The sequence below is a fragment of the Palaemon carinicauda genome, chromosome 13, assembly GCF_036898095.1.
Source record: "Palaemon carinicauda isolate YSFRI2023 chromosome 13, ASM3689809v2, whole genome shotgun sequence".
NCBI classification, from domain to species: Eukaryota; Metazoa; Arthropoda; class Malacostraca; order Decapoda; family Palaemonidae; genus Palaemon; species Palaemon carinicauda.
This window is the reverse complement of record NC_090737.1, coordinates 83,744,085-83,758,444: the sequence shown is the minus strand read 5'-3', so window position 1 is coordinate 83,758,444 and position 14,360 is coordinate 83,744,085. Positions and strand designations below refer to the sequence as shown.

Below are 14,360 nucleotides of genomic sequence, written 5' to 3'. Positions count from 1 at the left end.
AGAGAGAGAGAGAGAGAGAGAGAGAGAGAGAGAGAGAGAGAGAGATTTCATTTGCTTTAGTTTTGCTAGATCGCGCGAGAGTGTGTGTGTTTGAGTGTGTGTTTGAGTGTGTGTTTGAGTGTTTGGTTGTGTGTTTGTGTGACTGCGGTGCGCGCCGAAGAGCAAGTGGTAGTTAGAGAATGATCGTTGGTGGTGAGAAAGACTGTTGGTACAAATGAGATTGTTTGTTTACATTTTTTAGTTAGGTTACGACAGTGGTGAATGTTTCGGAGCGAATGCTTTTTTTATTTGACTGCAGCTTAAGGCAGTTGTGTGAGTGCTGGATAACTATTTATATATTTTCGACCAGCGTGGAAGTGTTTTTTGATTTTCAAAGCTGCGATTCCTCCTTTGAGAGAGATATTTTGAACATTGATTGATGAACTGGCTTGTTATAAGGGACTTGGAACTGACTGCTATTTTAGATTTGGATTTAAATTGGTAACGACTTGGCTGTAAGAAGGAATTTTCAGATGATGATGATGATGATGATGATGACATCCAGGACCCCAATTAGGGAGGCAGTGGTGGCAATTTGCCAAACAGTGGATTGTTGACCACAAAGCTGTGGTAGTTGCCTTTAAAAGACTGTTGGCCCTTGTGTGGACGAAGGTGTCCACTCAGAAATATATAAAATATTTCTGTTTATGTTTGTGGTTGTGGTATATTTTAGCTTTTAAGTTTTGTTAGGGTTTATTTGATTGCAGAAGTTTTTTCTAATTAATGTTTATTTTGTGTTAAGGTAAGATTATATTACTGAGTTGTGATTATTTTTTGGTTATGGAATATGGTTGGTGATTTTTAGTATTAAGTGTTTGGTTTTAGTGTTAGGAAATATAGTTTTAAGGTTATGTTTAGTTTTTTTTACCTTCTGTTAAAGAGTCTGGTTTTAGATAACGTAAGGGGAAAGTTTGTGTTGAGGAGACAATTGTCTCTTTAGTGTGATTCAAGGGTGTGGGGGTTGTTTGTGCAACATCCCGCCACAATATGACTAGCTTTAGGGGGATTGAAGGTCCAGCTGATGCTTTCTTTTGAGAGGAAAGCTCTGACCTGATCATCATTCATCTCTTGCAGTGACTTCCTCAACTCCTTCTCAGCTCCATGAAAGTTTGTCCCATTGTCACACCAAATCTTCTTTACATTTCCTCTTCTAGCAACAAACCTTCTTAAAAGCATTTATGAAGGACGATGTGTCTAAGGAATTGGCTGTCTCTATATGAATTGCTCTTGTAGACAAGCAAGTAAATAATACACCATACCTCTTCCAGATTTGCCTTCCTTCTTTGACTTCCTGTGGCCCAAAGAAGTCAACACCTGTGTGTGTGAATGGAGCAGCTGGAATTACTCTTTCCAATGGTAAATCAGCCATCTTCTGGTTTAGAATAGGGTTTCTCATTTTTCTGCAAATGACACATCTTTGTAGAACCTGGCGGACACTTGCATTAGTACGGATAATCCAGTAAAGTTCTCTAAGTTTTGCCATCACATGGTTGCGTCCAGCATGAGCTAATTTTTCATGTGTGTACCGGATAATCAAAGTGGTAATATGACTCTTTCTAGGTAATATCATTGGATGTTTCTCGCCAGCTGAAATTTCTGCTTTGGAGAGCCATCCATTAACGCGAGGAAGCCTGTCTTTAGGATCAATGAAGGGATCTAGTTTATAAATGCTACTGCTACTACAAAGTCCTCGGCCCCTTGACCCTTCGCTCTTTTGTAAGAGTGTCACTTCCTTACTAAAAGTTTTCTTCTGAATATATCTGATGACTGCTTTTTCAGCAGCATCTAATTCTTCTGCTGTAAATGAACCATTAATTCTATCTTGTCTCTTAGATTTCAGTATGGAAAAAAGACGGTGATACACAGCCACAGCCATCCTCAATCGATGCCATGAAGAATAATACTCAAGAAACTCATCAACAGCATTTCCCTCCCCATCTTCTGGATGTACTGCAAAACTTGTAGATCCTTCCAATTCAACTACACCATGGGGCATATCATTTTTCCACAGCTCCTCTGGTCCTTTAAGAAAATATGGGCCATCAAACCAAATGTTACTGTTCAGCATTTGCTGACTTGTGAAACCTCTTGATGCTATATCAGCAGGATTCTCTTTACTCTGAACATATCTCCACTGTGTATTTTCAGAGAAATCCTTGATTACTTTCACTCTATTTGCAACAAATATAGGAAATCTCTTTCTATCATTAAAAATATAGTGAAGAACTGTTGTAGAATCTGTGTGATAGAATGTCTGGTCCACTGTAATCTGCAGCTCTTTCAAAATGTGTTGTGCGAGATTTATGGACACCACTGCATCAGTCAATTCCAGTCGCGGTATGGTTGTTGCCTTTACAGGACACACTCTAGACTTTCCCTTCAGCAGATCAGTAGAAATCCTCCCACTGTTATCAGAAAGTCTCATGTATGCTGCAGCACCATAGCCTTCATTACTAGCATCTGAAAACATGTGCAGCTGTGTGGAAGTCACTGTACCAAATTCCTTTGGTTTGACACATCTTGGAATCTTTAAGTTACTCAGGATTGGTAAATCATCAAGCCACCTTCTCCAGGGCTTCAGGTATTTTTCGGGAATAACATCATCCCATCCCAAGCTGCTATCCTGACAAACTTCGCGAAGAATTCTCTTAGCTGGCAAAAGAAAAGGAGCCACAAAACCAAGAGGATCATAAAGGGAACATACTGTTGACAAAATACCTCTCCTTGTAAATGGTTTTGGGTCCAAGCTTGCGGAGAAAGTAAAGTAGTCATTTTCAATATTCCACTGAAGACCAAGAGCTCTTTCTACATGAAGTTCATCATAGCCAAGATCACATGTTTGACGATCTTTTGAACGGTCCTCTTGTGGGATTGATTTCAACACCAGCTTACTATTACTCACAAACTTTGTCAGCCGAAAACCTCTTTCCTTCAATGCTGCTGTAACGTCTTTCACAAGTCTTAATGGTATAGACTTTAAATAGTCATCCACATAAAAATTAGTCTTAATCGTATGTTCTACATCTGGACCATACTTATCTCTTGCATGGTCAGCTGCTGCCCTCAAAGCATAATTGGCGATGCTAGGTGATGATACTGCTCCAAAGATGTGAACACCCATCCGATACTCTGTAAGTTCGCTTTCAAGTTCACCACCAGGCCACCATAAAAATCTTAGGTATTTATGTTGATCCTTTTGTACCTGAACTTGGTAAAACATAGATTCTATGTCACCCATCAAGGCCACCTTTTCTAGACGAAATCTGAGGAGCACTCCAATCAGGGAATTAATCATGTCAGGACCTTGCATCAACTTATCATTAAGGGAACTACCCTGGTATTTAGCACTACAGTCAAAGACTACTCTAATCTTATTTGGCTTTTTTGGATGGTAGACACCATGATGAGGTAGATACCATGCAGGTTGTTTATCATATGACTGATCCTCCGGAACCTTATAAGCATATCCTTCAGATACCAATTTCTCAACAAATTCCACATAATCTTCATGGTACTTTGGATTTAGTTTCATTTTTCTTCTTTGCCATTGTGCTCGTTTCACTGCCTGTTCTCTATTGTTTACCAAGTTAACTTTATTGGTTCTAAATGGTAGGGGAAGCTGGTAGCGTCCATTGGTAAACTGAATGTTTTTTGCCACTTCTTTGAGGAACTGTTGATCTTCTTGAGACAGACCCTTCTCATCAGGAACTCTACCAACATCTTTCTCACTAAAGTCTCTTTCAAACATATGGACCACAGCTGCAGGAAGAAAACATTCCTTTACTCTTTCAACTTCCTGAAGAAAGACATGGTGACATGAAATACTGTTCTTCTCTGAAGAGTATTTAAAATGTAGAGGTCCACTAACAGTCCATCCATGGTGGTAAAGAACTGCATAAGAATCTTGACCCTTGGCTGGAAGCACCTCCAATGGTTGCAGTGCTTTAGGGCAATTACTGCCAATCAACAAACCAATCTCCAGATCAGCTCTATGATCAGGAATTAGATCAGCAATATTCCTCAGACCGGCTACCTTTTTGAGCAATTTTGGTTTTGGTATCTGTTGATGACTCACTGGGATATCTTGACGAGTAAAGGTTTTTGGCAGATCAATAGTGTTGTTTCCTTCCATATCTGTAACACACAAATTATTTACCGCCAAAGTATTCACAATGTTTACGCCATGCATGGTTTGAAGCTTTAAACATGTCTCTGTTCCAGATGCACCTATCTGCTCTCGTAAACTCTCTGCGATGAAACATCCAGTGCTGCCATTATCAAAAAAGGCATAAGTGTCCAAAACTACTTTGTTTCCTTTCTGATATACTTTTACTGGGAGAATAGCCTGTAATATTGTATTTACTTCACTAACATGATTGGTAGTACATGTGCTAACAATAATTTCACTTGCATCTTTGTTTGATGAGCTATCATTCTCTTTATGTAGCTTGAATCCGTCGATATGCAGTGATGTGGGATGCCTCTTAGAGCATGTCTTACATTGCTTCCTCTTCATACATCCTTTAGAGGTATGGTTGAGACCAAAGCATCCAAAACACAACCTTCTCTCCTTAAGGAAATCTATTTTTTCTTCAGAGGTCTTCTTAGCAAAATTCCAGCAATCGTCAAGATCATGGTTTTTCTTGCACATTGGACATGATTTCTCTTTCTCAGACACTATTGATGTCTTTCTATTTTCTGGATTCAGTTTTGCTTGGGTAGCAAAGCTTGAAATTTTGCTCTTTTGTTGACAAGATCTGAATTTGAAGCTACCAGAGTAATTATTTTGAAGAGCAAACTTGCTGAATGCTGGGTCGTTTGCTGCCTTTGCCTTTTTATAAACAAATTCGACCAAATCTGCAAAATCAACTCCTCCCTTTTCTTCCCTCAAATGTCCAGCCAGGCTACACCACTTGTTCTGAAGAAATGTCGGAAGTTTTTTAACAACTGCTTGAAGGTTAGGAAGATGATTTAGTACTTCCATGTGTGACAAGTTGGTCATGGCATGTCTGCACTTAATAAGGAATAAAGCAAATGTATACAAGCTATGAGGATCTTCGTGTTTCAGTGCAGACCAAGAAATAAGTTTCTTAATATATGCCATCGACACCTTGTAGGGATCGCCATACTCTTGACTGAGCAAATTCCTAGCTGTAGTATATCCTTCTGAAGAACTCATATACAAGCATCCACCTATCAAGTCTTTGGCTTCCCCTTCAAGTTGCTGATCCAAGTAGTACAGTTTGTCAGCATCACCCGAAGCATTTGGGGCAATTCTGGCATCAAATGCCATCATGAAACTGGCAAACTCAATAGGATCACCTTTAAATTTTGGTACTTCTATGCTTGGAAGCAACATTGCTGCAGTCATGTGCTGCTGTGTCTTCAGGAGCATCTCTTGTTGGGACTGTAGTTGCATATCAAGATTTGGCTCGGAGAACCGACACTGGCTAGAACTACAGGGAAAGTTCGCTTTCAATTGAGGAGTATCTGCTATTATATCCGAAGGTTGTGGTTGGAACGGGTCTACATTTGGATTCAATTGGGAAGGAGTATCTTTCGGCACGATATCCGAAATATTGTCAGCTTCAGCATAAACTCTTTCTCTTGCTTGAGACATTGCAATTTTTGTTTCTAATTCCAATTGCTCTTGCTTTTTTCTAAGTATAAATTCTTGCTCTTCCCTCTCCTGCTTAAGTCTGAGTTCTTGCTCTTCCATCACTTTTGCTTTTTCTCTCATAGCATGTTGAGCCATCAATTCTGCCAGTCTAGCTTTCTCTTTGAGGCGAGCAGATCTTACACTAGTTCTGCTGGACTTGGTCCTGCTACTGGATGAGGAACAAAGACTTTTTCTATCAAGATCTGCCGTCAATTGCAATTCACTTTCCTTAACCCAGTTATTCATTTCTGTAATGAAACGATCAATGGATACTGTATTTTCTGAAAACCTCTTATTTACTGTGTTTCGTTTTCTGGAATCTGTTAAATGCTTCTTATATTGCTGAAAACATTCATCATATTCATCACGTAATTTACAGAAAATAATTATTTCAGACTTCACCAGATGGAGATTATCACAATTATCCATTAGTCTTAAGATCTCATTTCTCCTTTTGGTCACAGCAGACAGAGCAGCAGTTTGGGCATTTTTCAAAGTTTTCATTTGCTCTTGTATCACTTCGAGACAATCTTCACTGACTATAGACACAGCAACTTCGCTAGATTCCGGCATTTTCAATCACAAGATTTTCTTGAACTAATGTAGCTGCCGTATTCTTCAAAGCCACAGGGATGAGATGGAGAATAGACACAGATACTGTTACTCACGTCACACTTTATTAAAAATTGGATATAAAGTTCAAGTTGATATCACAAGACACTTTAAACCAACTTAAAGCTTTAAATCACTTAACACTAAGCACTAAAACTTAAGTTGACCATAACTGTAAAAGCTTATACTGTAGTTGGTCAGTACTCCAAGACCAGAGAACCAATGATGAGTACTTTGCTAGTAGTGCAGGGCGACGAGGTTCAAGAAACTGAAAACAACAAAGTACAAACTTACTAAATTTGTTAAAAAGAAATTCCATAATAAACAAAGAATTGAATAGTTTGATTTCACTACAAAACACCACAAACATGAAATAGAATATATACAAATTTCAGTAAAGGAATAAACTTACATCTGTGTTACTCTAAGCTACATCCAATACAAGCGAAACGAATTTCCAAAGAAATGTTCTTTACACTTTGAAGACTTCTTCTACTCTGTCAGTCATCAAAAAACCTTGATCCTATTTCTAGAACATATAATTGTTACAGTGTGATTCCAACACTGATAACTACCAGGATAAACAATCTTTTCAAGAACTACTCAACACTTAACAAACAAATTACAGCAGTAACTATCAAAAAAAGACTGAACAATTTAACCCTAATCACCAAGTTGAAAAACAGAGCTTATTAAATAATTATATACACAAATGGTTTCTATAAAATGCTGCATTTACATTCTCGGCCCTATAAACAAATTATTTGTTTATCAAAATCAATCATATCTATAAATGCAGGTGATATAAATAACATCTATAATAAATGTAATATACTCTCAAATCCTTTGATCCTAATAAAAATAACTATTATAATTATTGTTCCTCTACTGCAAGGAGAAGAACAAGCTTTTGAATGGGTCGATGGAGCTCTGATGTTTGTGTCTTTAAAACTACACTACGTACAAAACCAGTTCTGTCCTTTCCAGTGCTGATAACACGACCCATCATCCAGTTACTCCTTAACTGATTATCATCTTTTACAAGGACAATATCACCAACTTGAAGATGCCGCTTTTCCTTGTTCCACTTCTGTCTCTCTTGTAATGTTGACAAATATTCTCTTCGCCATCTAGTCCAGAATAAGTTAGCCAAGAATTGAACATATCGCCACCTCTGTCTCAGATACATATCTCCTTTCTGAAAAACACCAGGTGGTGGCATCACAACACTTGATTTCTGTGTGAGAAGCTGTGCTGGACTGAGTGGTTGTAAGTCATCTGGGCTGTCACTGACTGTGGTCAAAGGACGGTCATTCACTATAGCCTCAACTTCTGTGAGAAGAGTGCGGTAACTCTCATCATCCAGTCGTCCAGCATGTTCCTTGAAAAGAGGAGTCAAGACCTTTCTCACAGTTCTAATCTGACGTTCCCACACACCTCCCATATTGTGGAGGATTTATTTTTACTTTATTTTTATTTTTTTGTTTTTTGCCAAATCCAGAGAGAGAGAGAGAGAGAGAGAGAGAGAGAGAGAGAGAGAGAGAGAGAGAGAGAGAGAGAGAGAGAGAATTTCATTTGCTTTAGTTTTGCTAGATCGCGCGAGAGTGTGTGTGTTTGAGTGTGTGTTTGAGTGTGTGTTTGAGTGTTTGGTTGTGTGTTTGTGTGACTGCGGTGCGCGCCGAAGAGCAAGTGGTAGTTAGAGAATGATCGTTGGTGGTGAGAAAGACTGTTGGTACAAATGAGATTGTTTGTTTACATTTTTTAGTTAGGTTACGACAGTGGTGAATGTTTCGGAGCGAATGCTTTTTTTATTTGACTGCAGCTTAAGGCAGTTGTGTGAGTGCTGGATAACTATTTATATATTTTCGACCAGCGTGGAAGTGTTTTTTGATTTTCAAAGCTGCGATTCCTCCTTTGAGAGAGATATTTTGAACATTGATTGATGACCTGGCTTGTTATAAGGGACTTGGAACTGACTGCTATTTTAGATTTGGATTTAAATTGGTAACGACTTGGCTGTAAGAAGGAATTTTCGGATGATGATGATGATGATGATGATGACATCCAGGACCCCAATTAGGGAGGCAGTGGTGGCAATTTGCCAAACAGTGGATTGTTGACCACAAAGCTGTGGTAGTTGCCTTTAAAAGACTGTTGGCCCTTGTGTGGACGAAGGTGTCCACTCAGAAATATATAAAATATTTCTGTTTATGTTTGTGGTTGTGGTATATTTTAGCTTTTAAGTTTTGTTAGGGTTTATTTGATTGCAGAAGTTTTTTCTAATTAATGTTTATTTTGTGTTAAGTTAAGATTGTATTACTGAGTTGTGATTATTTTTTGGTTATGGAATATGGTTGGTGATTTTTAGTATTAAGTGTTTGGTTTTAGTGTTAGGAAATATAGTTTTAAGGTTATGTTTAGTTTTTTTTACCTTCTGTTAAAGAGTCTGGTTTTAGATAACGTAAGGGGAAAGTTTGTGTTGAGGAGACAATTGTCTCTTTAGTGTGATTCAAGGGTGTGGGGGTTGTTTGTGCAACATCCCGCCACAATATGACTAGCTTTAGGGGGATTGAAGGTCCAGCTGATGCTTTCTTTTGAGAGGAAAGCTCTGACCTGATCATCATTCATCTCTTGCAGTGACTTCCTCAACTCCTTCTCAGCTCCATGAAAGTTTGTCCCATTGTCACACCAAATCTTCTTTACATTTCCTCTTCTAGCAACAAACCTTCTTAAAAGCATTTATGAAGGACGATGTGTCTAAGGAATTGGCTGTCTCTATATGAATTACTCTTGTAGACAAGCAAGTAAATAATACACCATACCTCTTCCAGATTTGCCTTCCTTCTTTGACTTCCTGTGGCCCAAAGAAGTCAACACCTGTGTGTGTGAATGGAGCAGCTGGAATTACTCTTTCCAATGGTAAATCAGCCATCTTCTGGTTTAGAATAGGGTTTCTCATTTTTCTGCAAATGACACATCTTTGTAGAACCTGGCGGACACTTGCATTAGTACGGATAATCCAGTAAAGTTCTCTAAGTTTTGCCATCACATGGTTGCGTCCAGCATGAGCTAATTTTTCATGTGTGTACCGGATAATCAAAGTGGTAATATGACTCTTTCTAGGTAATATCATTGGATGTTTCTCGCCAGCTGAAATTTCTGCTTTGGAGAGCCATCCATTAACGCGAGGAAGCCTGTCTTTAGGATCAATGAAGGGATCTAGTTTATAAATGCTACTGCTACTACAAAGTCCTCGGCCCCTTGACCCTTCGCTCTTTTGTAAGAGTGTCACTTCCTTACTAAAAGTTTTCTTCTGAATATATCTGATGACTGCTTTTTCAGCAGCATCTAATTCTTCTGCTGTAAATGAACCATTAATTCTATCTTGTCTCTTAGATTTCAGTATGGAAAAAAGACGGTGATACACAGCCACAGCCATCCTCAATCGATGCCATGAAGAATAATACTCAAGAAACTCATCAACAGCATTTCCCTCCCCATCTTCTGGATGTACTGCAAAACTTGTAGATCCTTCCAATTCAACTACACCATGGGGCATATCATTTTTCCACAGCTCCTCTGGTCCTTTAAGAAAATATGGGCCATCAAACCAAATGTTACTGTTCAGCATTTGCTGACTTGTGAAACCTCTTGATGCTATATCAGCAGGATTCTCTTTACTCTGAACATATCTCCACTGTGTATTTTCAGAGAAATCCTTGATTACTTTCACTCTATTTGCAACAAATATAGGAAATCTCTTTCTATCATTAAAAATATAGTGAAGAACTGTTGTAGAATCTGTGTGATAGAATGTCTGGTCCACTGTAATCTGCAGCTCTTTCAAAATGTGTTGTGCGAGATTTATGGACACCACTGCATCAGTCAATTCCAGTCGCGGTATGGTTGTTGCCTTTACAGGACACACTCTAGACTTTCCCTTCAGCAGATCAGTAGAAATCCTCCCACTGTTATCAGAAAGTCTCATGTATGCTGCAGCACCATAGCCTTCATTACTAGCATCTGAAAACATGTGCAGCTGTGTGGAAGTCACTGTACCAAATTCCTTTGGTTTGACACATCTTGGAATCTTTAAGTTACTCAGGATTGGTAAATCATCAAGCCACCTTCTCCAGGGCTTCAGGTATTTTTCGGGAATAACATCATCCCATCCCAAGCTGCTATCCTGACAAACTTCGCGAAGAATTCTCTTAGCTGGCAAAAGAAAAGGAGCCACAAAACCAAGAGGATCATAAAGGGAACATACTGTTGACAAAATACCTCTCCTTGTAAATGGTTTTGGGTCCAAGCTTGCGGAGAAAGTAAAGTAGTCATTTTCAATATTCCACTGAAGACCAAGAGCTCTTTCTACATGAAGTTCATCATAGCCAAGATCACATGTTTGACGATCTTTTGAACGGTCCTCTTGTGGGATTGATTTCAACACCAGCTTGCTATTACTCACAAACTTTGTCAGCCGAAAACCTCTTTCCTTCAATGCTGCTGTAACGTCTTTCACAAGTCTTAATGGTATAGACTTTAAATAGTCATCCACATAAAAATTAGTCTTAATCGTATGTTCTACATCTGGACCATACTTATCTCTTGCATGGTCAGCTGCTGCCCTCAAAGCATAATTGGCGATGCTAGGTGATGATACTGCTCCAAAGATGTGAACACCCATCCGATACTCTGTAAGTTCGCTTTCAAGTTCACCACCAGGCCACCATAAAAATCTTAGGTATTTATGTTGATCCTTTTGTACCTGAACTTGGTAAAACATAGATTCTATGTCACCCATCAAGGCCACCTTTTCTAGACGAAATCTGAGGAGCACTCCAATCAGGGAATTAATCATGTCAGGACCTTGCATCAACTTATCATTAAGGGAACTACCCTGGTATTTAGCACTACAGTCAAAGACTACTCTAATCTTATTTGGCTTTTTTGGATGGTAGACACCATGATGAGGTAGATACCATGCAGGTTGTTTATCATATGACTGATCCTCCGGAACCTTATAAGCATATCCTTCAGATACCAATTTCTCAACAAATTCCACATAATCTTCATGGTACTTTGGATTTAGTTTCATTTTTCTTCTTTGCCATTGTGCTCGTTTCACTGCCTGTTCTCTATTGTTTACCAAGTTAACTTTATTGGTTCTAAATGGTAGGGGAAGCTGGTAGCGTCCATTGGTAAACTGAATGTTTTTTGCCACTTCTTTGAGGAACTGTTGATCTTCTTGAGACAGACCCTTCTCATCAGGAACTCTACCAACATCTTTCTCACTAAAGTCTCTTTCAAACATATGGACCACAGCTGCAGGAAGAAAACATTCCTTTACTCTTTCAACTTCCTGAAGAAAGACATGGTGACATGAAATACTGTTCTTCTCTGAAGAGTATTTAAAATGTAGAGGTCCACTAACAGTCCATCCATGGTGGTAAAGAACTGCATAAGAATCTTGACCCTTGGCTGGAAGCACCTCCAATGGTTGCAGTGCTTTAGGGCAATTACTGCCAATCAACAAACCAATCTCCAGATCAGCTCTATGATCAGGAATTAGATCAGCAATATTCCTCAGACCGGCTACCTTTTTGAGCAATTTTGGTTTTGGTATCTGTTGATGACTCACTGGGATATCTTGACGAGTAAAGGTTTTTGGCAGATCAATAGTGTTGTTTCCTTCCATATCTGTAACACACAAATTATTTACCGCCAAAGTATTCACAATGTTTACGCCATGCATGGTTTGAAGCTTTAAACATGTCTCTGTTCCAGATGCACCTATCTGCTCTCGTAAACTCTCTGCGATGAAACATCCAGTGCTGCCATTATCAAAAAAGGCATAAGTGTCCAAAACTACTTTGTTTCCTTTCTGATATACTTTTACTGGGAGAATAGCCTGTAATATTGTATTTACTTCACTAACATGATTGGTAGTACATGTGCTAACAATAATTTCACTTGCATCTTTGCTTGATGAGCTATCATTCTCTTTATGTAGCTTGAATCCGTCGATATGCAGTGATGTGGGATGCCTCTTAGAGCATGTCTTACATTGCTTCCTCTTCATACATCCTTTAGAGGTATGGTTGAGACCAAAGCATCCAAAACACAACCTTCTCTCCTTAAGGAAATCTATTTTTTCTTCAGAGGTCTTCTTAGCAAAATTCCAGCAATCGTCAAGATCATGGTTTTTCTTGCACATTGGACATGATTTCTCTTTCTCAGACACTATTGATGTCTTTCTATTTTCTGGATTCAGTTTTGCTTGGGTAGCAAAGCTTGAAATTTTGCTCTTTTGTTGACAAGATCTGAATTTGAAGCTACCAGAGTAATTATTTTGAAGAGCAAACTTGCTGAATGCTGGGTCGTTTGCTGCCTTTGCCTTTTTATAAACAAATTCAACCAAATCTGCAAAATCAACTCCTCCCTTTTCTTCCCTCAAATGTCCAGCCAGGCTACACCACTTGTTCTGAAGAAATGTCGGAAGTTTTTTAACAACTGCTTGAAGGTTAGGAAGATGATTTAGTACTTCCATGTGTGACAAGTTGGTCATGGCATGTCTGCACTTAATAAGGAATAAAGCAAATGTATACAAGCTATGAGGATCTTCGTGTTTCAGTGCAGACCAAGAAATAAGTTTCTTAATATATGCCATCGACACCTTGTAGGGATCGCCATACTCTTGACTGAGCAAATTCCTAGCTGTAGTATATCCTTCTGAAGAACTCATATACAAGCATCCACCTATCAAGTCTTTGGCTTCCCCTTCAAGTTGCTGATCCAAGTAGTACAGTTTGTCAGCATCACCCGAAGCATTTGGGGCAATTCTGGCATCAAATGCCATCATGAAACTGGCAAACTCAATAGGATCACCTTTAAATTTTGGTACTTCTATGCTTGGAAGCAACATTGCTGCAGTCATGTGCTGCTGTGTCTTCAGGAGCATCTCTTGTTGGGACTGTAGTTGCATATCAAGATTTGGCTCGGAGAACCGACACTGGCTAGAACTACAGGGAAAGTTCGCTTTCAATTGAGGAGTATCTGCTATTATATCCGAAGGTTGTGGTTGGAACGGGTCTACATTTGGATTCAATTGGGAAGGAGTATCTTTCGGCACGATATCCGAAATATTGTCAGCTTCAGCATAAACTCTTTCTCTTGCTTGAGACATTGCAATTTTTGTTTCTAATTCCAATTGCTCTTGCTTTTTTCTAAGTATAAATTCTTGCTCTTCCCTCTCCTGCTTAAGTCTGAGTTCTTGCTCTTCCATCACTTTTGCTTTTTCTCTCATAGCATGTTGAGCCATCAATTCTGCCAGTCTAGCTTTCTCTTTGAGGCGAGCAGATCTTACACTAGTTCTGCTGGACTTGGTCCTGCTACTGGATGAGGAACAAAGACTTTTTCTATCAAGATCTGCCGTCAATTGCAATTCACTTTCCTTAACCCAGTTATTCATTTCTGTAATGAAACGATCAATGGATACTGTATTTTCTGAAAACCTCTTATTTACTGTGTTTCGTTTTCTGGAATCTGTTAAATGCTTCTTATATTGCTGAAAACATTCATCATATTCATCACGTAATTTACAGAAAATAATTATTTCAGACTTCACCAGATGGAGATTATCACAATTATCCATTAGTCTTAAGATCTCATTTCTCCTTTTGGTCACAGCAGACAGAGCAGCAGTTTGGGCATTTTTCAAAGTTTTCATTTGCTCTTGTATCACTTCGAGACAATCTTCACTGACTATAGACACAGCAACTTCGCTAGATTCCGGCATTTTCAATCACAAGATTTTCTTGAACTAATGTAGCTGCCGTATTCTTCAAAGCCACAGGGATGAGATGGAGAATAGACACAGATACTGTTACTCACGTCACACTTTATTAAAAATTGGATATAAAGTTCAAGTTGATATCACAAGACACTTTAAACCAACTTAAAGCTTTAAATCACTTAACACTAAGCACTAAAACTTAAGTTGACCATAACTGTAAAAGCTTATACTGTAGTTGGTCAGTACTCCAAGACCAGA

The 14,360-nt window shown here is 38.8% G+C and overlaps 3 protein-coding genes across 3 annotated transcripts; all 3 read right to left on the bottom strand.

Moving 5' to 3' along the window:
• Nucleotides 1-1,189: 1,189 nt before the first annotated feature.
• On the bottom strand, nucleotides 1,190-6,271 carry LOC137651680 (uncharacterized). The gene has a single exon (XM_068384900.1). It carries the CDS (start codon nucleotides 6,269-6,271, stop codon nucleotides 1,190-1,192), a length of 5,082 nt encoding a protein of 1,693 aa, XP_068241001.1.
• A 913-nt stretch (nucleotides 6,272-7,184) lies between these two features.
• LOC137651679 (uncharacterized) lies at nucleotides 7,185-7,754 on the bottom strand. The gene has a single exon (XM_068384899.1). The coding sequence runs from the start codon at nucleotides 7,752-7,754 to the stop codon at nucleotides 7,185-7,187; it is 570 nt and encodes a 189-aa protein (XP_068241000.1).
• A 1,269-nt stretch (nucleotides 7,755-9,023) lies between these two features.
• LOC137651678 (uncharacterized) lies at nucleotides 9,024-14,105 on the bottom strand. The gene has a single exon (XM_068384898.1). It carries the CDS (start codon nucleotides 14,103-14,105, stop codon nucleotides 9,024-9,026), a length of 5,082 nt encoding a protein of 1,693 aa, XP_068240999.1.
• Between the last annotated feature and the right edge of the window lie 255 nt (nucleotides 14,106-14,360).